This window comes from Mizuhopecten yessoensis, unplaced genomic scaffold (genome assembly GCF_002113885.1).
Source record: "Mizuhopecten yessoensis strain PY_sf001 unplaced genomic scaffold, ASM211388v2 scaffold6135_1, whole genome shotgun sequence".
Lineage (NCBI taxonomy): Eukaryota > Metazoa > Mollusca > Bivalvia > Pectinida > Pectinidae > Mizuhopecten > Mizuhopecten yessoensis.
In genome coordinates, this window is record NW_018406397.1 from 776522 (window position 1) to 800989 (window position 24468).

General features: G+C 37.4%; 1 protein-coding gene across 1 annotated transcript in view; it reads left to right on the forward strand.

The window, feature by feature from the left end:
• Positions 1-24468, forward strand: part of LOC110451606 (dystrophin-like) — a 172870-nt gene that overhangs the window by 118975 nt on the left and 29427 nt on the right. Inside the window, exons 23-36 of the mRNA XM_021499727.1 lie at positions 3515-3841; positions 4164-4377; positions 4880-4983; positions 5598-5750; positions 5903-6064; positions 6530-6658; positions 7487-7660; positions 8328-8483; positions 9502-9669; positions 10301-10636; positions 11274-11432; positions 11577-12128; positions 17292-17429; positions 18369-18536. Coding sequence (XP_021355402.1) covers positions 3515-3841; positions 4164-4377; positions 4880-4983; positions 5598-5750; positions 5903-6064; positions 6530-6658; positions 7487-7660; positions 8328-8483; positions 9502-9669; positions 10301-10636; positions 11274-11432; positions 11577-12128; positions 17292-17429; positions 18369-18536 — 2940 coding nt within the window. The remainder of the gene's footprint in view (positions 1-3514; positions 3842-4163; positions 4378-4879; positions 4984-5597; positions 5751-5902; positions 6065-6529; positions 6659-7486; positions 7661-8327; positions 8484-9501; positions 9670-10300; positions 10637-11273; positions 11433-11576; positions 12129-17291; positions 17430-18368; positions 18537-24468) is intronic.

Sequence of the window (24468 nt, forward strand, 5' to 3'; positions counted from 1 at the left end):
ATATAGGGAAATAACACTTTTCGGTATATATTTTATCCATTTTCAGCAGAAAATTGCTCAAACTTAGTCAGAATCATCTTGGGTAAATGAGAGTTTTACTTTGTAAAATTAGGATTCCTGCCCCATCCCCAGGGGCTAGGGCGGGGCCCCAAAGGGAACATTTACCAATATTTTCAAATTCTTATCCATTGATGACATGACAAGTATTGTATTTCACTTAGTTTACATGCTGATTTCCACATCACATCTAAACAATAAAATAAAGCTACCAGTATCTATGATATAACTCAGGTGACCGCTAAGGCCCTTGGGCCTCTTGTTTATTTTTCCACTCCCCTGCCACTAAAACCTGCCTGACTAGATAGCCTGATTTTATAGTAATATAGACAGTTGTGGTTTGTATTTGTGTTTATAAATATAGTTTCCCATAGCTACAGGGAAACCTCAGACATTTTTTAAAAGATTTATATTCAGAACTAGAGAAATTTTATCTGACACTGCCAGATTCTTACATGTGACTTTTCATTATCTTTATTCTTCACTTTATTGTTTTTCTACAAGATTATGGTATATTTTTTATCTCCCATTCACTTCTTTTTTTCTGCACAGACTCAGCTTTTCCTATCTCTGGAATCCATCTCTCATTCTCAACCCTTGCCTTCACAACTACAATGCTCAATTCCAATTTGAACTGTCTACCAAATAACTGTATCTTTCGCCCCGCCCACCCTGTTTTTCATTTCCTTTGTTCCTTTTAGCCTACACCACTACAGGGCACTATATAAAGACTAAATTTTAAGTAAATCATGTCTTCCTACTTTCTCGGTCTTAGCATTACTTTCCTCTGTAGCTCTACCTAAAACTGAAGTTTCAAGTCAAAATGTCTTCCTTTTTACCTTCTTTCTTCTTTAGCCCTATACCATCCTCCCACATTCTACCTAAGATTGAAGTTTAAAAAAAATAAAATCTTTCTTAGTTTGAAGTAAGGATGTAAATATGTTTTCCATCCTTCCTGCTGTCCCAGTGATAAGTTAACCCTCCCAATCAACTCCACCCTAGACTGAACTTGAAAAAAGAACTATCCAATAATTACAGGCTGTAGATCCTGGGAAATACCGTATAATACTACCACTAATGCCCAGCACTGTGTGAGACAGCACATTTCTCGTAAAACACAGGTATACACTCCACTACCACGACACTGAACTAATCTGTCCAGGTGCTAGGTGCTTTGCCTTTGTTGATTTTTTTGCAAGTAGTGTTTTGTTTCTGGGCTGAGATTTTGCTGAGTTTTACGGAGGTCTGGGATATGTACCTGTGGCGTAGGAGTGGTTGTGGTAACAGGTATACATTTGGTCAGGTAGATGCAGGACATATAGCATCAGACTGTATGGGTGGTGTACTTGTGAAAATAGTGGCAAACAGGACCACTGTCAGGGATAAGTAAGTCTGGACACCTCAGCTTGTTCCAAGACCATTGAAAAGTATATAAGTCTGGACACCTCAACATTGAAGTGTTCGTGAGATTCGCAAGGTGAGTATTTAGGGTTCCTTGTTTTTAAGTGTGGCTGTAAACATTGTGATGACTAGGAAGAAACAATATTTTAGAAAAAAGCAGCTAGTCATAAACATGTGTCAGAGGTCATCTTGTATCAATACAGGTGCAGAAAAAGGTAAGATAACATTCCGGGACTGACTAATCGGTGTTATGGTAAGTACATGTAAACTTATATATATGTTTGACAAGTCAAGAATCTGTATATAGTGAGACAATAGATTTCTGTATACAGGTAAAAGGTATTTCATGGAAAATATATTTAAAGATTAGAATTTTGAACCTTTGGTTGGAGGCCTTGTATACAATGGCATCAGGTAAAGTAAAAATATGAAAGATATTCATCTTGCTGTGAACAGAAAGAAGAATTAAAGTGATATATTCCAGATGATAATTATCACAAATTTTTTTAAGTCAAATTTCAGTGTGGATGAGCCCTTGCTAACATTACATACATGTCCGATGTCCTTAGAGTGTCTGTTATCATCTACACAGGTTGCTTTGCTGTGTAATAAGATCATCACATACAATTTTGATATGTATTTTCACCCATAGTAATGTCACGAGTAAGAAATCAGTGACATCACAAATTCACAGCAGAGGCAAACCTGTGGTGTTTACGATCTGAATATTAACAAAATATGCAAATGTACATGTTTTGTTTGAATATAAGTGAAATAGAATTCCATTTGTTTTTCAATTACTTCTGAACTTTTTGAAATCCTCCCAATTTTGTTTCATAAAAATCATTTTTAATGTGAACATTTATTCAATATTGATAATTTCCCCTTCCTGCTTAAACAGTTTTAGGGTGGTGGGGTATAACATATTTGTTTATTTTAATCCCTAGCTCTTACAACTAAACAATATAGTGATTGGCTTAACTAGAAAATGTCATAATGCATGTAGCATTAAAACTAAGGGAGCTGTTCTTGGAACAAATTCACAGGAATTGAATTTTACGTAAAGCTGTTAGTTTAGAGTCCTAAGTAAGCCTCTATGACAGGATGGCAGCTGAGTGAGGTTTCTTTCAGGGTGTGATCCTTGTGAAAGGGAAACCTCTGTGAAATATAAGTATGTTTAGGATGTTGTTGGAGGGAGGATTGAAGACTTAAGTAACCAGTCCTTTGGGGCCATACAGCATTTCAGGTATTACAAGTTGCCCTAAAAGTCAGGTGTCATTATTGTCAGGTTTTGGTAAACTCAGGTGTCAGTATAGTCAGGTGTTGATAAAATCAGGTGTTTGTAAAGCCAGGTATTGGTAAAAGTCAGGTGTCAGTAAAAGTCAGGTGTTGGTAAAAGTCAGGTGTTGGTAAAGGCAGGTGTCAGTGAAGTCAGGTGTCAATATAGTCAGGTGTTGATACACTCAGGTGTTTGTAAAGTCAGGTGTCGGTAAAATCATGTGTTGGTAAAATCATGTGTTGGTAAAATCAGGCAATTGTTAAGTCAGGTGTTGGTAAAGCCAGGTGTTGGAAAAATCAGGTTTTTGTAAAGTCAGCTAGGTGTCAGAAAGATCAGGTGTCGATAAAGCCAGGTGTTGGAAAAATCAGGTGACTGTAAAGTCGGTGTCAGTATAAAATCAGGTGTCAGTAAAGTGGTAAGTAAAGTCTTGTGTCAGTTAAGTCTGGTTAGTAAAGTTTTTTGTCAGTAAAGATGGGTTTCAGTAAAGAAATATTAGGTATCGGTTAGGTCAGGTGTCAGTAAAGTCTGGTTGGTAAAGTCTTGTGTCAGTAAAATCTGGTTGGTAAAGTCTTGTGTCAGTAAAATCTGGTTAGTGAAGTCTTGTGTCAGTAAAGTCTGGTTAGTAAAGTCTTGTGTCAGTAAAGTCTGGTTAGTGAAGTCTTGTGTCAGTATAGTCAGGTGTCAGTAAAGAAATATTAGGTATTGGTAAGGTCAGGTGTCCGTTACGTCGGGTTTCAGTGTTGAACTTAATGTGCCGACATTGTTGTGTTTTACCAGAGTGTTTTGGAAGACATCAAGACACTACAACAGAACATCAACAGTATCAGTGAGCTCCACAATCAGTTGTCTGACAACATCAACCCTCAGTTCGGAGACAAAATGACAACAGACGTCAAAACTGTCAACGAAAAGTGGAATAAAACTGTGAGTCTGGCGGAGGAACAAAACAGTCGCCTGAAGGTGGCGCTGAGCTCAAGTCAGGACATCCACGACCGAATCAAGGTGCTCACGGACTGGCTGGAGCCAATGAAAGAAGACCTCTCTAACAAGGATTACGCTGTCAACAATGCAAATGATCTTCTTGTCAAAACAAAGAAATTTAAGGTATGTGGGGACATAGTTTATGGAGTAATGAATACAAATCTCTACTGTCTTATTCTTTTTAACAGTCCTTGGCTTAGATTATTTTTTCTTGGTGCGTGACTGGCCCAGATATTTTGTATTTCGTGCATATTAACAGAGAAATTTCATGGTTAATATTCCTTTGTAGCAGTTTTAATGTTAGAATATGCTTATATTTTGGCTGATTTACATGCAGATATCAGTTTGATTAAATTTAGGGGGGGGGGGGGGGACCATTTAAGAATATTTCTATTTGTTAAAAATATCATAATATGTATTTATTGTCACCCTTTATAACCTCCAGTACCTCAAGACTGATGTGTCAAGTAAGGAGGAAGAAGTAAATAAGGTGAATGAGGAGGCAAACGAGATGCTGAACAAGGCTCCACCAGGGTCACTTCAGGACCTGGCCCGCGCCCTGATGAGGATGAATGCACTTTGGACAGATGTCTACAACAGAGTGGACCACTATTCACAGCTGTTTGCCTCCTCTGACTCACAGTGGAAACAGTTCAAAGGTCAGTTTCACAGGGGTCATTACATAGGTCAGTCTCAAAATGGAAACAGTTCAAAGGTCTGTATCACAGGGGTCATTACATAGGTCAGACTCACAGTGGAAACAGTTCAAAGATCAGTATCACAGGGGTCGATCATTACACAAAAATCTGATGCACAGCAGAGACACTGAAAAGGTCAATATCACAGGGGTCATCGTGGAGGACAGTATCAGATGTAAACAAATTATAGAAGGGGTACTTCATTTTGCAGTTCTTCATTTTCAATTCAAACTTTCTTCCTGTACTATAAATTGTTACGCCACTGTATCTAATGTAAATATACAGTGAAAGTTATATTTTAGATAGACAAGTGATAAACGCAGAGAGGGCAATAAGTGCATAATTACACAATTAGCACATAGGCAGAGGTCTTGTTTACTTATAAAAAGGTGATTTTTTTCGAATTGAGAATACCGAGCAGTGGAAGTTGTGTTATCTTGCTCGTCTCTTATTGATATTTCAGGCCTTCAGGATGACGAGAAGAGACAGTTCATGTCCCTGGAAGCCAAGCTGAAAAGGTCAAGAGTTGCAAGTTCTGACGCTGAAGAGATTTCTGAAGATTTGGATGTAAGGCCCTTTAAATGCTGTAATGTAGATTATATATAACTGGTTATTTTTTGCTAGACCTTTCAATTTTGCAAAAACAGGTATTTTGAACTTTGCCAATAAGTACTTATATATTGGGGTTTTCAGCCAATAGAAACTCAACTTTGTTATGCACACTATTTTAAGGGAGGGCATTTAGCATTACTGGTCTTTCACCTCCTGTCTTGTTCTGTCATCTCTCAAAGGACTATATTTTCAAAAGTTTTTTAATCAAACTTTATACAAAGGCAAAGGATGAGAAAACTTTGAATGACTTTGTTTTTCGTAGATTTCCAAGGTCAAGGTCATCGTAGCTGTTTATAGGAATTTATCAACCATTAATTCGGTCAAACCACTAGCAACTACATTTCTTAATAGATTTTGATCATACTTTATACATAAGTCAAGGTTGAGAAGACTTTGAATGAGTTTCTAGTTCAGAGTAAAGGTCATCGTTACTTTTTATAGAAGTCTGTCAAGCAGTGACCATGCAGTAACACTAGTTTGTTTGGGGGTGGGTGAATATGGGCATTCATGTCTGAAAGACATTTAATAGTTTAAGATTTACGTCCCATTAATGTAATTTCCATCCCTAGGGTATTGAAATGAGTCTGAGGGAACACAACAGTGACCGTAAGGCGCGGCTTCAGGACCTAGGTCAGGAGTTGATCGGGAACTCCATCATGTCCGACGCCATCAAGGACGAGATGGAAGAGTATTCCAAGAAATGGAACCTCCTGGACTGTCAGGTAAACCACAAAAAAGTCAAAATATAGTTATGTGACTGAGGAAATGTAACGTTATTAGGTTAATTGAATCATTCATGTTTCCTGAAAAAATGGGCATATTACTATTGCACCTCTATGTAGATAATTAATTTTGATTATCGTTGTGATTATAGGCAAGGGAGAGAATCCACAACCTGGAACAGTCCATAAATCAGGCACAGACGATGGAGAGACAGATCCTCGAAATGTCTCAATGGATGAATGACGTTAGCGGTCTGATCAAGTCACGCCTCGATGCTGACGTCCTGGCTGGGGATGTACCAGAGGAGTACGAGGTTTGTTTACAGAGTTTAAGTGTACAAGATATTTAATCAACCAGAAAACTTCTCAGATGAATTTTACAAAAATTTGATTAGGGTCAGCAATAATGTTTTAACTCATTCATCCCTGAAGTTAAATAATGAACTATTCCAACCTTTGAATTGGAAGGGTTCAAATGTGTCTTCAGGGGTGAATGAGTTAAACGATAGAAGAAAGTTTATCAGCACCTACATTTAAACTAAAATTAATGTCATAGATTAATAAAAAGATCCTTTGTTGCTTGATTTCTATGCAGAAGAATATAATTAATCTTAAGATTCTGATGATATAAAAAATGCCTAAGCTGACTTTAATACTAATATATTTATAAAAAGATTGGTTATTAAGATTTGGGATTTTTTATGTCTTTGTGTTTCAGACTACAGTTCCTGACAGAGACAGATGTTTTCTATATAAGTAATATATATTTTCTATTTTAGTCTCTGAAGGAAGAGTTTAAACAGCAGCAGGATTTGATAGGAGAGCTAGAGCAGCAAGTCCAGACCTACAAAGCCCAGGGCAATATAGAGGGCAGCGAGCGTCTGCAGATACAGATAGATATCCTCAAGGTAGATAACTCTCCACAGATAGATATCCTCAAGGTAGATAACTCTCCACAGATAGATATCCTCAAGGTAGATTACTCTCCACATCTCCACAGATAGATATCCTCAAGGTAGATAACTCTCCACAGATAGATATCCTCAAGGTAGATAACTCTCCACAGATAGATATCCACAAAGTAGATAACTTTCCAACCCTTACCTGTCCCTTACCAGAAGCAGGCCCTGACCTATAAAGTAAGTGATAACCTATAGTGAAGGCCAGGGCATGTCTAAGTCTTCCTAGCCTTCTCATCCCTCACCGTTCCCAGGCCCAGAGCTATGAGGTCCAGGGTGAACTAGAGGGCAGGGCATGTTTACAGAACAAGATAAATATCCTCAAACTAGAAAAGTCTCCTCACCTTTCCCAACCTTCACCATACCCAGAACTATGAATTCCATAGTGAACTAGAGTGCAGGGCATGTCTGAAGCACTTAAGATGGATAAGTCTTCAGCCCCTTATCTTTTTTGTCCTTAATTAAGTTCCTATTGAAATGTACCAAACTTTCTCTCTCTCCCCTCCCTCTCAAGAACCAGAATAAGGCAGTCTACCACTCCCTTCATCAGTTATTATTGCCCAGTCTTTGATTTTTCGGTACGATAAACCTTTTTTTCTTTCTATCCCATTCTATAGTCTGAAAAAAACCCATTCAAATGGTAGATATGGAACATGTTTTCAGCCTTTCAGGTAAGAACCATACAACGGATTCAATTAGTTACCATTCTAAACATCAACTCTTAATTTTTCATTCCATTTTTGGGTATTTTTAACAATGATGTTTTGTTTATTTCAGGAACATTTCGTAGATGTGACAGCAATATTTCGTAAGTTTCAACGACCAACAGACTTTGAGCCGAAATTGAATAGAGTCAAAAGAGACTTGAGCAGTATTGGGGAGAGGATACATTTGTTGGAAATCCAGACCGAGGACCCTGAAGTTCTGCAAGCCAAGCATGACCAGTGTATGGTAAGATACTGAAATCAAAGAATAAGTACGGGAAACTTGATCCTGAGGCCCACTGTGGTTCGTTATTTATTTATTTTACAATACGAGTCAAACCTGATTATTAATTCTACCATTTGTCTAGCAATAATTTAGCGTGATAAACAGGTCTTGCAATACATTGAAGAAAACAGAATTGTGATTGATAAATATGATGTAATGGTAGCAAGTTACCCCTTTTACCGACCCATTCCCTCCCAAATTCATATTTTTGAGACAACCCCTTCCCTGATAGACTATAGAATTTTCTTACTTATAAAATGTAAAACTTCAACATTAACTCATTTAACTCTAATATTTAATCAATATTAGATGTACAAATTTATATCCGTGTTGTGTTATTTGTAGTAGGAAATCAACCCCCCAAACCCAATATACAGGGATATTTTGTCAGGAGGAAGCTTTGTGCATCTCTGTTTAACCAAGGTATCAAGGTTTTACTTCTTTGACAGAACTGTCCACAGGTCAGGTACCTGTTTAATCTAGATCTCAAATCCTATCTAAATCTATATATTGAACCTGTGTAATCTGAAAAGTTGTCTATTTTAAAGCAGGCCGGGTTGTGTATCATTTTTAATTTGATGTAGACAGGATACATTTGTGTCTGATGAAAGTTTTATCACTTGTACAGAAATTCTACCGTATGATGAGTGACCTTAAGACCGAGGTGGAATACGTCATCAAAACTGGACGACAGATTGTGGACAAGAAACAAGTGGAGTTTCCCGATAAACTGAACAAACAGTTAGACGCAATAAAACAGCAGTACAACGACCTTGGCTCCCAGGTAGGGCATCTCCATGGCAACTGATCAATAAACGGTCCTCATGGCAGGAAAAAGTTAGGATCAATTAATGTCTATTTCAAAATATTATTAACAAATGGGACATTTATATCAATACTTGATTATACTGGTATATTTACTTTTATTTCTCATGTTTCGCACAAATTCAGCACGTTTTCACTTTCTATTGACAAAGAATGGGATGATGATTGGTGTTTTTTCATTAAGTTTGAAGAGTTCTATAGATGTGGTATAATTATAGATAAGAAAACATAATATTTGCTTTGTGTTGGCTTATCTACCAACATATGATGTTCGAAGCTGTATCTCGGGATGAAGGAGGGGAATTTGCAGTTATTTTGAAGGAGAGCAAACAGTATTTTATTTACAGACGACAAACATGTCACTGAGTTGACGGAAATCTAGTCAGTCACATGTTGTCTCTGGGTACTGGTCAGTCACATGTTGTCTCTGGGTACTGATCAGTCACATGTTGTCTCTGGGTACTGGTCAGTCACATGTTGTCTCTGGGTACTGGTCAGTCACATGTTGTCTCTGGGTACTGGTCAGTCACATGTTAAAGGCTGTTGTCTCTGGGTACTGTTAAAATGGAAATGTTCATACTTTGGTGTTGTGTTAACGTGTGCGAAAATATCGTCATGGAAATATTTATTAATGTATTATTCAGATTATGAATATATAGATTCTAAACCATTACCAATGTGACAATGTTCCCACATCATGTTAAGTCATAATGCAAACAATATTTCTACTGTTACAGTGTTTGATATGAGATGCCACTCTGTAATTGGCTTAAGCCTTATATTTCACAAATAATGAAAATTTAGTCAGTCTGCACACATATATATTTAAAATTGAATAGATAGGAGGCTTGACTGTTTCAATACATATTCATGAAAGCAGTGAATATTTAAGGAACATTTTTTTTGTAAACTAGTAGTTAATGGAGCGCGTTGTAGACTGTTTACTGATAGGAGATTGACTGGCTTGCTTATTTCAGGTGACCAAGGGCAAGAATGGTCTGGACAAGTCCCTAAAACTGGCCAGGAAACTGAAGAAGGAGGTGACCACAGTCAATGAATTCTTGGTTTCGGTCAGCGACGAGCTGGACAATCGAGCTGGAGTTGGTGCTAGTCGGAACGTGGACACTGACCTCAATTACGTACAGGTGAGATGTAGAAATATTTCTATACATATTTTGTGTAACCCTTTCACCCCTATGTAACTTAAGTAGACTCTACCACACATTGATATGGATGAGTCTATTATGGTCTACAGTGGTGAAAGGGTTTAAGATCCCCGTACCACTACCAAAAACTGTGAGATAGTGTTAGAACTGTTTTATTTGACATGACTATAACTTTGATAAATCATTTCTGAAAAGAAAGCTATACCTTGCTCCCTACTATGTGAAATGACAAAGATGAGATAAACAAAATATGATCAACAACAGTGTTTTGAATTAGAAAAATAATAAGTGGGGCTAGAATGAGATTCAAACCCAGGACTTCAGATTGATATACTGCTGCTCTAACTGACGTCCTGCTTGGTCAACAGAAGTGATTTAAATTGATAAGTATGCTTGAGAATAAATTGAACAAAGGGAACATAAACCAAAATCAATAGGTTTGAGTTGAATGCTTGGCTTTTAAAATAACACAAAAATAAGAAAACAGATGGTGTAATTCTGTGAGACGATATTTTACATTGTAAGATTACGAGTGACATTAACCATAACTTGGGAGTGAGGAAATCTTTAAAAGTTTTAGTACTGAATTGATTCGGTGTCTACTTGACAGAGTGTACAAGAGGAGATGCAGAAGCGCCAGACTATGCTGTCCAGCATGCGCGACCTCCTCAACCAGTTGGCATCCTACGCAGAAGAGCCACTCACCGAGGCCCAGACCACACTAGACGATCTGAGTGAGAAGTGGTCACAGCTGACCCTCCGTCTTGCTGCCCGACGGGAACAACTCCAAAAGGAGCTATCTGACCTTGAGACTCTATTTGTAGAATTCCAAATTTCCTTGATGAAGGTCAAGGACTGTCTGGCCAGGACGGAGGGGGTGTTAGAGGACCATGAGAAACTACCTGTACAGCAGCAGGCCTCTGAGCTACAGCGTGATAAGATCAAGGTAAAGGAAAGGATTCAGGGTTGGTCATATAGTAGAAGAGAACATTCTTAGATGGATAAACAATTTATGCAGACATTTCACATCTAAGATTTAAGTTTCTTTAATATAAGGTCTAGTATACCAGGGTTTTTGTTTTATCAATGCTACCTCTCCACGGCACCTTCTGTCACTCACACTACCTTGTGGGGTTAATCATCATATCTTAAACTTTACAGATTTGTTGGTGTCATTTCAATTTCTGATGTTTCTCTTTGTGTCATATTAGTTTAAGGTTTCGTCAGAATGTACTGGGTTTACACTACATTTGGTATATATATTTTTCTACATTACTTCATGTGTATGAGGTTTTGTCAGTTTTCTGTACAGTAGATATTTAGTTCCTGAAAAAGCTTTTAAAAAACTCATCAAAATAAAAGGTATGCAGACGACACAAGTCCTTGCAGTTCGAAAAAAAAATTGCTTACATTTGTTTTACAAATATTAGTTTAAATTTAGAAATGCAGTTAAGTATGTATTAGATTTTATCTTGAAAAGGTTCATACTCTTTCTTTATTAAAGATCAATGAGGAATAAGCAGGTATAGTGAATATTTTCAAACATTTCCATGATAAATTGAAGTTATACTTTTCCTTTTCAGAATTTACAGGTAGAGCTTAATGAGTACGCCAGTCAGGTGGACGAGGTTCGGGACACAGCCATACAGCTGATGAACAAGAGTGACCGCTACAACAGTATGGTGGAGCCAGAACTCACCCATCTTAACCAGCGCTGGGAGGAACTCACCAGCAAGGTCAAGGTCAGTATAAAAGTCAAGGTCAAAGTTTTTCTAAAGTGGATACTTTAAAAACACATTTATGTAAAAAAAAAAAAAAAAATCAGTGATGGCTAAAACTATTGTTCAATATTAAAGAATGTAATCATTACTTGATTTATTTCACAGGCAAAACAGACATACCAAGTGACAGAGACTATTGTTGAAATAACCAAGACCACAGTTACCAAGGTGTCATCTTCATCCTCATCAACTTTCACATCTTCATCTAATGAAGATAAACCAGAGGAGGTTGTACCAGAGACAATGGAACAAGTTTCGGTGGAAAGATCTTATAAATCTCCTGAAAGGATTATGAAATCTCCCAGCCGTGACCTCAGCTCAAGGTCACCAACGCGGGAGTTAAAATCTCCAGACAGACTCTCTACACCATCACCCAGCCGTGACCTTGTGTCGCCAGATAGAGAGCTGAGATTATTGACCAAGTCCCCAGACCGTGACTTTAGGTCACCTGATAGGGACCTAAGGTCACCAGACAGAGTGCAAAGGTTGTCACCTTTGACCCCAGATAGATATATTGGTCCTGTGATGACCGACGACGAGTTTCAGATGCTGTATGACAGCGTTCTCAAGGATGTGGTCCTTTTCGACAACAGTGTTGTGTGTAAAGGGGAAATTCAGCAATCTGATGTTATTGGCAAACTGGAAGACAACGCAGCGGTGAGTATAAAGTGGTTATAGGGTAGGGTGTTGGAGGCTAGGTCAGGTTGTAAGGTGGATATATCGGCTTCATTAAGGAAATTCAAGGTGGAATAACTGTTACAGCAGTAAAGGAACTGAGTGTTCAAGTAAGAAAACTGGTGATCAGTGAAGACGTATTCTAGTACACCTTAGGCAGAAAATTTGAGGATATATTTCAAGGGTGGGTAACTCAAATGTAACAAGGGAGGTAATCTGTTCATTGGAGAATACTCAGTATCAATCATGGATAACTCTGGTAAACAAGGGGAGATACATCTGGTACAAAAAGGATATGATATGAACGATTTACTGGTTTCATGCAGGTTTTAATTTTACTCAAGTGACAGTTAATTTTGGTCTTCAACCTGAATATTGATATCATTTGCATCTACAAGGGACAATTAGGACTTATCAGCTTGGACAATATCCCTTCACTGAATTATAAGTATTTTGATGTGAAGTGAACTAAGTATTGTTATGTTACAATTTTATGTATAGGTGTTTGTCAATACAGACCATATGAATGCACTATACTGTTTCAATGTTGTGAAGTATTTGTATACATTCTCTAACAGATATCATGGCAAAAGACATGTGACCGCTTGTTCAAAATGGTGAATTTTGGTTTCGGTTATTCTAATAAACATTTAAGTTTTTACCCATTATATATTTCTTGTTGACCATGAACACATTTCCTGGGGTTACCAAATTGATTTATTTTCTTATTCTGAAATGCATGTTGTATGTCTTCTCTGCTGTACTGGTGCTGTGAATCAGTGATTCTAGTGTCTTAATTCCCTTAGTTGAATCCACAGACGTACCCTTGAGTTCGGGGCTTTTACATCTACAAACATTTTCTCTGTATGAAAATATACTATCACTGATCGTGTACACCCAATACATCCTGCTCCCCTGAATAAGAAAACCACAGCTGTGTGGCGGGGGCTGGTGGATGTTTACACCCGTATAGATAGTCACTATACTGGTGCTTGCTTTTGTCTTGAAAAGTTAAATGGTTCCAAGGAAGGAACTGCCAAAATACTTTCTATTTTGTAGTGTTTATGCTTTAAAACCAAGGTCACAAATAATAGTTGTCTGCAAATTTTTTAGACAAGTGAAAAAACAGGAACCATGACAATAACTTGCTCAACCTCTGTCATATTACCAGTTATCCTGACCTCAACCTCTGTCATATTTATTACCAGTTTTCCTGACCTCAACCTCTGTCATATTTATTACCAGTTTTCCTGACCTCAACCTCTGTCATATTTATTACCAGTTATCCTGACCTCAACCTCTGTCATATTACCAGTAATCCTGACCTCAATTACCTCTGTCATATTTATTACCAGTTATCCTGACCTTAACCTCTGTCATATTTATTATCAGTTATCCTGACCTCAACCTCTGTCATATTACCAGTTATCCTGAACTCAACCCCTGTCATATTACCAGCTATCCTGACATCAACCTCTGTCATATTCCCAGTTATCCTGCCCTCAACCTCTGTCATACTACCAGTTATCCTGATCTCAACCTCTGTCATACTACCAGTTATCCTGATCTCAACCTCTGTCATACTACCAGTTATCCTGAACTCAACCCCTGTCATATTCCCAGTTATCCTGCCCTCAACCCCTGTCATATTCCCAGTTATCCTGACCTCGACCCCTGTCATATTACCAGCTATCCTGACCTCAACGTCTGTCATATTACCAATTATCCTGACCTCAATCTCTGGCATATTACCAGTTATCCTGACCTCAACCCCTGTCATATTACCAGTTTTCCCGACCTCAACCTCTGTCATATTACCAGTTATCCTGACCTCAACCTCTGACATATTACCAGTTATCCTGACCTCAACCTCTGTCATATTACCAGTTTTCCTGGCCTCAACCTCTGTCATATTTATTACCAGTTATCCTGACCTCAACCTCTGTCATATTACCAGTTTTCCTGGCCTCAACCTCTGTCATATTACCAGTTATCCTGACCTCAACCTCTGGCATATTTATTACCAGTTATCCTGACCTCACCCTCTGTCATATTTATTACCAGTTACCCTGACCTCAACCTCTGTCATATGTATTACCAGTTATCCTGTCCTCATCCTCTGTCATATTTATTGCCAGTTATCCTGACCTCAACCTCTGTAATATTACCAGTTTTCCTGGCCTCAACCTATGTCATATTACCAGTTATCCTGACGTCAACCTCTGTCATATTACCAGTTATCCTCACCTCAACCTCTGTCATATTACCAATTATCCTGACCTCAACCTCTGTCATATTTATTACCAGTTATCCTGACCTCAACCTCTGTATTACCAATTATCCTGAGGTGTCCAGGTCAATCCATTTAATCCCCTCTTCTTGTTTTCTTTTCTTATGGTTGCTTTGAACAACTTTGTATTCATCCTTTATCTTGGAGTAACTGATATGCATTTCTTGGTGATATAATTTTGTTTCAGGAAGGGTAATAGTTTATGTTCAAATCAAGATAAGGTTAAGTAATGTATCTTCACTGGTTTCTACATAGATTATCTTTTTGATTTTGTACATTTATGTTCTGGCCTGCTGAAACTTTTTGATGGGTTAAGTGTTCAACAGGCCCTCTTTACCTATTTGTTGGTTTCAGTATCTTAGCCCCCTAAAGGCCCACTGGACCGGACCTATTTATTGGTTTTAATGTTTTAGCCCCCTAAAGACCCACTGAATTTTTTTGTTGGTTTCAGTGTCTTAGCTCTTCAAACTGGCTAACTGAACTTCATTATTGGTGTCAGTGCCTTTGGCCCCTACAGGCTAACTGACGTTCTTTGTTGGTTTCAGTGTCTTAGCCCAAACAGGCCCACTGAACCTATTTGTTGGTTTCGGTGTCTTAGCCCAAACAGGCCCACTGAACATATTTGCTGGTTTCAGTGTCTTAGCCCCAAACAGGCCTACTGAACCTATTTGTTGGTTTCAGTGTCTTAGGCCAAACAGGCCCACTGAACATATTTGCTGGTTTCAGTGTCTTAGGCCAAACAGGCCCACTGAACCTATTTGTTGGTTTCAGTGTCTTAGCCCAAACAGGTCCACTGAACATCTTTATTTGTGTGTCAGTGTCTTAGCTATTCCTACAGGTCCACTGAACCTATTTGTTGGTTTCAGTGTCTCAAGTCCCTGACAGACCAACTAGACCTATTAGTTGGTGTCAGTGGCTTAATCCCTACAGGCCCATTGAACCTCTTTGTTGGTTTCAGTGTCTTAGCCCCCTACAGGCACACTGAACCTTTTTACTGGTTTTAATTACAAACTGATTATAGATTATGATTTTAAACCGATTGCCCATGACATGTTTATGGTGCGAATACCTGTGACACTGTTATAGACAGTATTAATTATGGAGTCTGGGCGATTAATAGAGTACACAACTTAATTAGCTGTAGAATTACACTGATTGATGTGGAATCTATGTGACTAGGAAGGCTGACATTTTTGTTATACTGCTAAATGTCACTGTTTATGACCAATGTGATGTAATTAATCTCTCCCCAAAACAAACAAATTCCGTGTGTAATTCCGCTGTTTACCCAGCCCTATATTGGGGTTTGTGTGGGAGGTCATGTTGACTGATAAACCAATACAAACACACCACAGGATAATATAGAAATGGCTTATGGCATATTGATGGATATGAGTTTCATAATGATTATTACAGTCAATAATCCTCCTGCCAGGACTTAGCCTTGGTAAATATACAAGTTATCTCCCTTTCACCATCATCAAAATTTACCCCTGCCTTGTGTTCGACATATATTCAATAATGGAACCTTACCTTTATAAAAATATTTTTCAATAGTTTAAACATATTTAAACTGTATTTTATTATAAGAAGGGAGAAAAAGATAGTAAAATTATTAAAATAATATTTAAAAACAATTGTTTTATCATTTTTAACTAGGTATTTAATTCCTCATTTATATTAGGTAGAATCCACATGGTCATTTGTCAATGGTTGGAGTAGGTCAGTGGATATATCACCTGATATCAACCTGCGATGTAGTGGACATCATTGTATCCCGTTATAAATCAAATTGACCACAGTACTGGTCAGTCTAGCCTAACACCGGTCAAAGTGTCCATAACAGGACGGACACTTCCACTGTTTATGAACATCAGAGATGTTTGTCAAGTGTGATAACACATCCCTTACTTACGGATTTATCTTCCCTACTGACCGCTGTCCTAAATCACCCCCAAGTATTAAGTCATTAGCAGTGTTAAATATACAGCACTTTCTAAAGACAGGTGATAAGGTTGTTTAGTGGGCTCCACCGATCCTCCTCGAAAAAATTGACAGAAATCCAGGGGTCACAGAAAGTGAGAACATTATCGTAGACGCTGGGACCTTTACAGTATGCGGACTGTTTATACATGTGTTGGGATCAACTATCGGACAGCCAGACATATCAACACATAGTATTTATTTATATGTATATATATATCATTGGGTTCTGGTAGCGATCAATGATTGACAGCCAAACATATCAAAAGTGTGGTATATTTTATATGTCCTAGGGAACTAGGAGGGCTGTTAGGCTATTATATGTAAACGTTTGCAGGAATTATATACATTGGACAGTCCAGACACATCACATATTGGGTTCGGCTCAGTAAGGGCCTATCGTGAACAATTCTCATGTATATAGGCTGGGTACTGTATATGTGAACTGACTAGATGATAATGTGTCTGGTGAATCTACATATTGGATCTTCTGGTCGCTGACCAGTGGCTTACATAAGCTTGCTTCATGGTAAGAACATGGACTGTATAGATGTAAGCTGTAGTTTTTTTTAAGGCTATATGTTACTTTTCACTTTGTATTTGTGATTTGTGCTAGAGTTATGTCCCTTAGAAACTATCTAAATTATGATAATGTAATAATTAGTTCAAAATCTGAAATTTTTTAAAGTTCAAATTCATTGAACCAGATCATTCCATACCTTCAAGTAGATGTTTCATGGGTATTTTAGTAAGGAACTCTTTTGCACATTAGGTAGTAAAGTAGCAAGATTTATATTGTCTTATTTGCATTGAATTTTTGGGTGTCTTCATTGACCTTTGACCTCATACCTGACCTTGTCTTGTTTCTACAGAAACTAGAGATGGAAACAGAAAAGATGCAAGCAGATGTTAACAAAGTGTCGGACCAAGGAAGACAACTGGCACACGCCATAGACTTGGCTGACCACGACAAGGCCATCCGTATCTACCGGCAAGTAGAGGACCTCAAGGTAAAAATGATCTCGTTACATTGCATGGTCAGTGTTCTTTAATATCTCAGATGCAGAGTGTTAATAGGGTAGAAAGTTATCTGTGAGATTGATGAAATTATTTCCATTTTTTCTGAATTTCTAAATTGATATGAAACTAGTGCTGGTCGGGGAAAAAATGTCATATTTGCTAAAATGGCATACACATTTTAAAAAAATACCTTCTTATGAAATATACCGATTCAAATTTTGCTGAAATTCACTCCCTAAGAGTAAAAATTATAATTATATTAAAGAAATCCTCAATCGTCACCTGACAGTCTAAAACTATCAATTGACCCAGATCAGTGATGTAATTTTACCGCACACGCGTCATCAACAAGGCCAAATGTAAACATTGCGGCAAAAGAAAAAGCTGCATGCAAACGTCATGACAGGCACGAGGTATCAATATCGTTATATATAACAACAACATATAGGTAGAAATACTACACTTACATCATAAATGACCTTTGAAAACAATTATTTACGTATAGTATTGCTGTCTTATCCGCTAGTTGAGTCCTACATGGCACATGACGGCGTGCTGTTGTTGTTATCTTCACTGCCTCACTTTCGAAACAACCACGTGACATATATAAATAGATCTGCGCTAAATTTACGCGGGGCTTCCCCGATATTTCAATGGTCAAAACTGGACATTGCAAGCAGAACTTGACCATCATATTGCTGTAGTATAACTTTTGGAAGGCCAGAGAACGCATTTAGACCCATTTATTTTGTAATTTGTTCCCCGACCAGCCCCTTTAATGAAAAGACTGATACTTTTGCCTAAAGGATTTGATGAAATTGATCCTGGAATTTGTTTGTAGAAATTACTAATTGACATTCAAGAGAAAAAAATAAAAAGTTATAGCCTAAATATAGAGTGAGAGCTAACTTACATATTTGCTCTTGTAGTCCCGATGGGGATCCATCAAGTCCACAGCTGATGCCAAGAGGAGGTCAATGATTGTTATTGCACCTCAGTGGTACCAATTCAAAAGGGAAACCCAAGATTTGACCATCTGGCTGGACAATATAGAGCGCAGACTTCGGACAGCTCGAGTCCAGCAGGAGGACATGAAGGTAAGGGTCATGAAGTTACATATGATCTAGTATCAAAGGTCAAATTTAGACCTTTATAGCTCAAGGAACAGAATTAAACCCTAAAGGGTCAAGGGTCAGAGTAAGGCCTTAATGGATGAAAGGTTAAAGCTGGACTTAAATGAATCAGTTTAAGAGTCAGAGTAATTAAGACTTGATGGGTAATATTAAGACCTTGACAAGTAAAGGGTCAAACGGACCTTAATTGACCAGGGGTAGAGTAGATCTTGAGAGATCAAATGCCCCAGCTATACCTTGATTGGTCAAAGGTCAAAGGGGACAGGACTATTATGCAACACTAGTGTTGCTGCGAGGATGTTATTAGAACAAAATGTTGTCGTTCTCTTGCTTCATGAACAAACCAATGATCATCTCATCCTTAGGTCTTCATTGTCTGGTGTACTGGTCTGTATAAGTAACACAACCATTCCAGTATCATTACAGGAAATGTTCACATGCAATGTATATGACCGACAGAAAAAAAGGGAAGACATACACATTTGATACTAAAAAGACACCTGGCTAATCAAAATTTTACCATTCTCAGGTCATTAATTATCTTCAAATTTTGAGGTACTTAAAGGCTTCCATATTTTTCTGGTTTACTTATTCCTTTTTTAAAATGACCATATTAACTCAATGTCTATTTACTGCAGAGCTGATCCAAGTTGTAAATATTAGTTAACATTGCTCCTGAATAAAAGTGGAGTTTGAGAATACATTATTGAGAGAAAGCTTGTAAATTTGATAAACATTAATGAAGTAACCCACATAGGAATGTCAATATATTAATCTTTTACGTATGGTAGGATTCTTTGAGATATGGCTCGACATCACAGAATATTTAACTTACACATGTTTTATAAGAGTGGTCTCCCTTTGTTTTTCTGACTGTCCTTTGTGTTGATAATTACTATACAGGTCTTTTTAAGTTCAATAGGAAATATCACAAAATCTGTGATACATTTCCATAAAGCTTGGTAACAGAATTTGAGTATCTGTTTACCTAAGTATTGAGAGGAGTCAAATTCTAATTTATCAACAGAAATTCTGGCATATTAGGTTGGTAAGTGCAGGACTCTATTGTATCTGCGGGTACATATATATATATATATATATAGAAGAAATGACAGTGGTGCTAATCAAAGGTTAATTAAGCTAATTTATCTCCATGTTATTGTTTGTTTCAATTGATATGAAGAAAAAAGGGTATGCTCTACTAGAGAAAATTAAGACTCAGAAATAAAAGGAAATCAATAGTTAATTGTTATGCCTTATTGTGTGTTATTGCATGGTAAAATTAACCAGACAATCGGCTGAGGATGGTTAAATGTTGGGTATATTGTTATACTGTAAATAAACCCTTTGTTGTTCAGTTTAACCTCCTATAAGTGTTTGTGAGTTGAATTACTTCTTATTTTTTGAAATTTGTTGAGAATTTATGCAATTAAATATATCTTCTGTTGTGAATAGGATTGAGAACATAATTTTTTGGATTTTTTTTCGTAATAAAAATTGGCAGTAAACATCCTTTTAAAGCTGTTCACCACCTCAAAGGATAAAGTCTTAAAACACAAAAAAAATTCTTCCATTTCTATATTCAGCAGAAATTCGCTGTCAGATTTTCTAAATGTTTTTCTATAATTTGCTACATCAGCAGCTGATGCTACATGTGGTTTGTGTATGTTTTTGTGTGCTTGTTAATGTAACATTGTATTGACTTCAAACCAGCAATTAATTGTTGTTTACCTATAAACAATCTGTATTATATACAAACATCCACTGAAAACTGTGCAAAAGTGTTATAAATGACTACCGGATGGCTCACACAAGCTCAGACCGATTTAACAAATGCTGGAGGGAAATGGTAAGGTTCAAAAACAGGAATCACTTTTGAACGTCTAACCATCAAATAGTGGAAAACGTTCGTAATGAAGCAAAACTTTTGATTTTCGTCCCAAAATTATTCAAGGAAATAAAAACGTGATGAGAAAAGTGGGCACAGAGGTAGTTTTTACCACAACTCCACAGGGAGATCTGAGGCCTTAGCAATGTATCGCACAAAGTACTGAACAATTTTGATTGACTCTCTCTGTGTTGGGGTTTTTGTAGCACTAACTTCAGAGAACTGAACTGGAATAATTAGACAAAAAAGCCAGCGGTATTCCAGCTCACCTATAAATCAGGCGTTTAGTGAATCTGCGTGGAAGATACACAGACTTACGGATGAAATGAAAATCACCAGTGTTTGAAAGGCAAGCACTACAAACTCGCCTTTAATTGGCTGTTGTTGATGAGTGTTATTATCCAGAAGTTATTTTGGCACAAAGAGCTGATGTTTTTTTTCATGGATAACCGGGCAGATTTGGTACAGCTTCTTATGAAGAGGCAAGAAACCCATTTACCTGGTTCTTACCGGCCTCACATAATTTCTACCTTGTTCTCAACCAGTTCCACTCTGTGCCTTGTTACCGTGACTGACAAATGAGAGATTTCATGGACAATTGCTTTCCGCTCACTTGAAGTATGTGTTTCAGAAAAATCAAAACAGGTGCCATATATATGAACGAATAATTTCTGAAAGATTTTTGACCTCATGACCCAAAGGTTATTTCTAAATTTAACAGTGACCCTGTAAACGTAGTTTCTGTAAAAAAAAAGGCGGAATATACTTGCAACATAATGTCCATTTTCACGTAGCGCTTTTATTTTGCTTATTAAATTAGTTTATATTGTGTACTTCATTCATGTCACAAAATGAGTGGTAAAGTTAATAATTTTATAGCGCATGAAGGCAGACACTGTATGTATATATGTGATGGATGTTAATTCAGGATATATTGTCCATGTGTGTTACGGACCACTGTGTCTATAGGTCTTACATTCACCCAGTCATAGTTACCTAACGTTTCTATTGTTAATGGGTACAAGATAAACCCTATAATCATTTTTCACATTACCGCAAATTATCTCCAACTCTACCCATCTATTTTCATTACACTAGACTAACATAAGTTATTTGTGTTGTCAGAAGTTTGCCAGTCAACATAACTGGCCTCCCACTGGTCTCAGCAAGGTGTCCAGTAGATTGGCCAACGTTGCATTGTTTTCATTAATTAGCTCGGTGCCCAAGGTTTGTTTATAGTCTCATTAACACACCAATCAACAGCTGGGCTTCAACTGCGCAGGGAGGGTGGGAAATATGTACAGTATTACCAACACAAGTGTTAGCCCAGGAATCGTGCTCGACTTTTGTAGGCATTGTTTCTCCGCTATGATGTAAGGTCACATGTAACGTCAACAAAGCTGTGTCATTCATGTCAGGTCATATTAGAACTGCACTATCTTACATAGTTTGAGATCGACGCCTGCTCTGTATGTTGTCTTCCCTCTTACTTTGGTTATTCTGTCATGCTGAATAAGTGGTGTCGTTAGGATCCGTAATTGCATGTTTTTGTAATAAATTCCGTAACCAGTTTTATCCAATCAGAAGCCAGCAGTTTCTTTGTCTCTTGGTAGCTAGTCAGTACAGTCATCTGGAAATGTACTTTCTGTCACATTGGGTGTTCGACTCCATTGTCATGTGGATGTTTTTTTTATTATCTTCCAGCAGACTGTAAATGCCTGAAGAAGTGTTTTTGTTTGAAGGTATTTTCAGCAGCTTCGAAATTATTACGCCAGTAAAGTGGAAATTTAAAAAAAAAGATTTTAGGCCAAATAAAATTAATTACTTGGTTCTCAGGCCATTTTTTTTCAAAATAGATGCGGCAGGGCATTTTTTTTTTTTTTTTCATTTAACATGGCAAAAACAAGACGAGGGCGATTTTTTTTATTAGTGTGTAGTTTGTAAAACGTTCATTGTGGACATTACCTTGTCTTTTTATAGTTGTGTAGAGACCCATCATAGAGCAAGCCTCTGAAAATCCCCCCACAATGTTCCAGACGAGAATCACGAACCCCCCATTCCTTATTTGTACCGAAATGAGCGCCATTTGTACATAAGACTAATAAGTTATAATCATTTTAACGCTTGCCTGTATCTCAATCCTTACCTTTATTCAAACGTTTTTGTGACTTGGTTGACTAACGAGTAAAAACGACATGCGGACCAATTTTCCGGATTTTTTTAAGACGGCGGCTGGCGCATTCACGATTTTTTTTTTATTACTTTCACGATAAAATCGGCAATGCGGTGCCCTTAAATGAAATGCGCGCGGGCCTGAGAACCAAGTAATCTTTTTTTTTTGGCCTTATTTTGCATTTCGATGCCTTTTTTACTTTTAGAAAAGTGACCCTTTTTATATAGTCTTTGCAGTATTTTGATACTCAAAAGCTTGGACTGTATATGTAGATGGTCTCTATTCAAGTCAAAACCAGTGCTGTATGTCAAATGGCTGACTATTAAAATCTTAAATACCTCATTGGCATTATTTGAGTCTTTTCAATGGAGAAAGTGTTGCAGTATTATGCTATTTGGTTAATCCTGCTAATTGCTATATCACTCCTTTGAATCAAGGCACTGGTTTTCTTCAGTTGTAAATCATTCTAGCTGCAGACATGTCAGAAGATAATGACTTTTGATTATCTTTGACACAACATTCTGGTTTTGTTTTGTTTGGCAATCTCTATTTACCTTAGCATGATTGTTTAAAAAATAGAGGAGAAAAAAGTGGTAAAGTTTCGGTTTCATTCAAGCTGTATGCTAGCTATAGATGCATGTTCAAAACAACTGACGAAGTGGGTATAACTGAAACCTTCATGCCAAGAACAACATTTCTGAGGAAGCTTACATCAACACAGAGAAAAAGGGGAGAATAAAAAATAGTGACAACATTTATTTTGCGCTATGACCTGTACATCACAGACATCTTTTTTATGTGCGATACATCGCTCAGAAGGGTCGTAGTTCATGGACATCAAACGACTGGATTGTTGTTGTTTATGAAACGAAAATAGAAAGCTGTGTTTGCGAGAGGGAGTTGTGATGATATGGGTGGAAATGTTACTCAGTCATAGCCACAAAATTATCTCTTATACCTTACTGATGTAACTCTACTCATAGAATATCTATAACGATGAAGAACAATTACGTGCTGTCCCACTGAGTCTCCGGTACAGTGTAGTGCCGTCTGCTCATGGACTAAAGCAAGACAGAACTGATTGGACCCACATTTTACTCATTTCCCAGAAAGCTGATACCTACGTTTATGCACTTGCAAGTATACATGTTTTGAAATATAGTAGAGAGCTGATGAGGAATTATGGGATATAGATCTAGGGTTATATTATGGGATGTCAGTGAAGATAGCTGTGCATTCGGCCTACCTCTGGAATGTCCATCACCCCTCTGTCATTACCGTGGCAACTTGTATGTCAAGCACTTCCATGTGAACTCCATCACGGAATGTTTTCATCACCAAGTCCTTAGGAGTCGCATCTAGAGGAGAATTACTGTATCGCTCATAAAATCATCCAGTATACAGATGTGGGCCACATTGAAGCCTGTAGATCATGGCAACTCATCAAATAGCTTTTGTCATTGAACAGGGGTTGCAAAAGTCATATCTTTAAAAAACTGAATCATAATGGCAGTAACTACTTATAAAAGTTTGCCAACAGTAGCGTTTTGTAAATCTTGCAGCATTATTAAGATTAAACAAATTTAATCTTAAATATGATGGATTTACATCAATTATCGTAGTACATATGTATTTATATATAAATATATAGGTAAATGTGGTATGCATATTGTTCTTGAAAACCATGGCAACAAGAACACACTAGCCAACATATTGAAAATTCCATGGGGGACTATTCTGTATGCTCGAAATTGGAAATGTAAATAAAATATAAACACCCCAGGGAAAAAACTAACAGTTTAAAATTGCATCTTTTGTGGTGTTCTTTCAGGTGA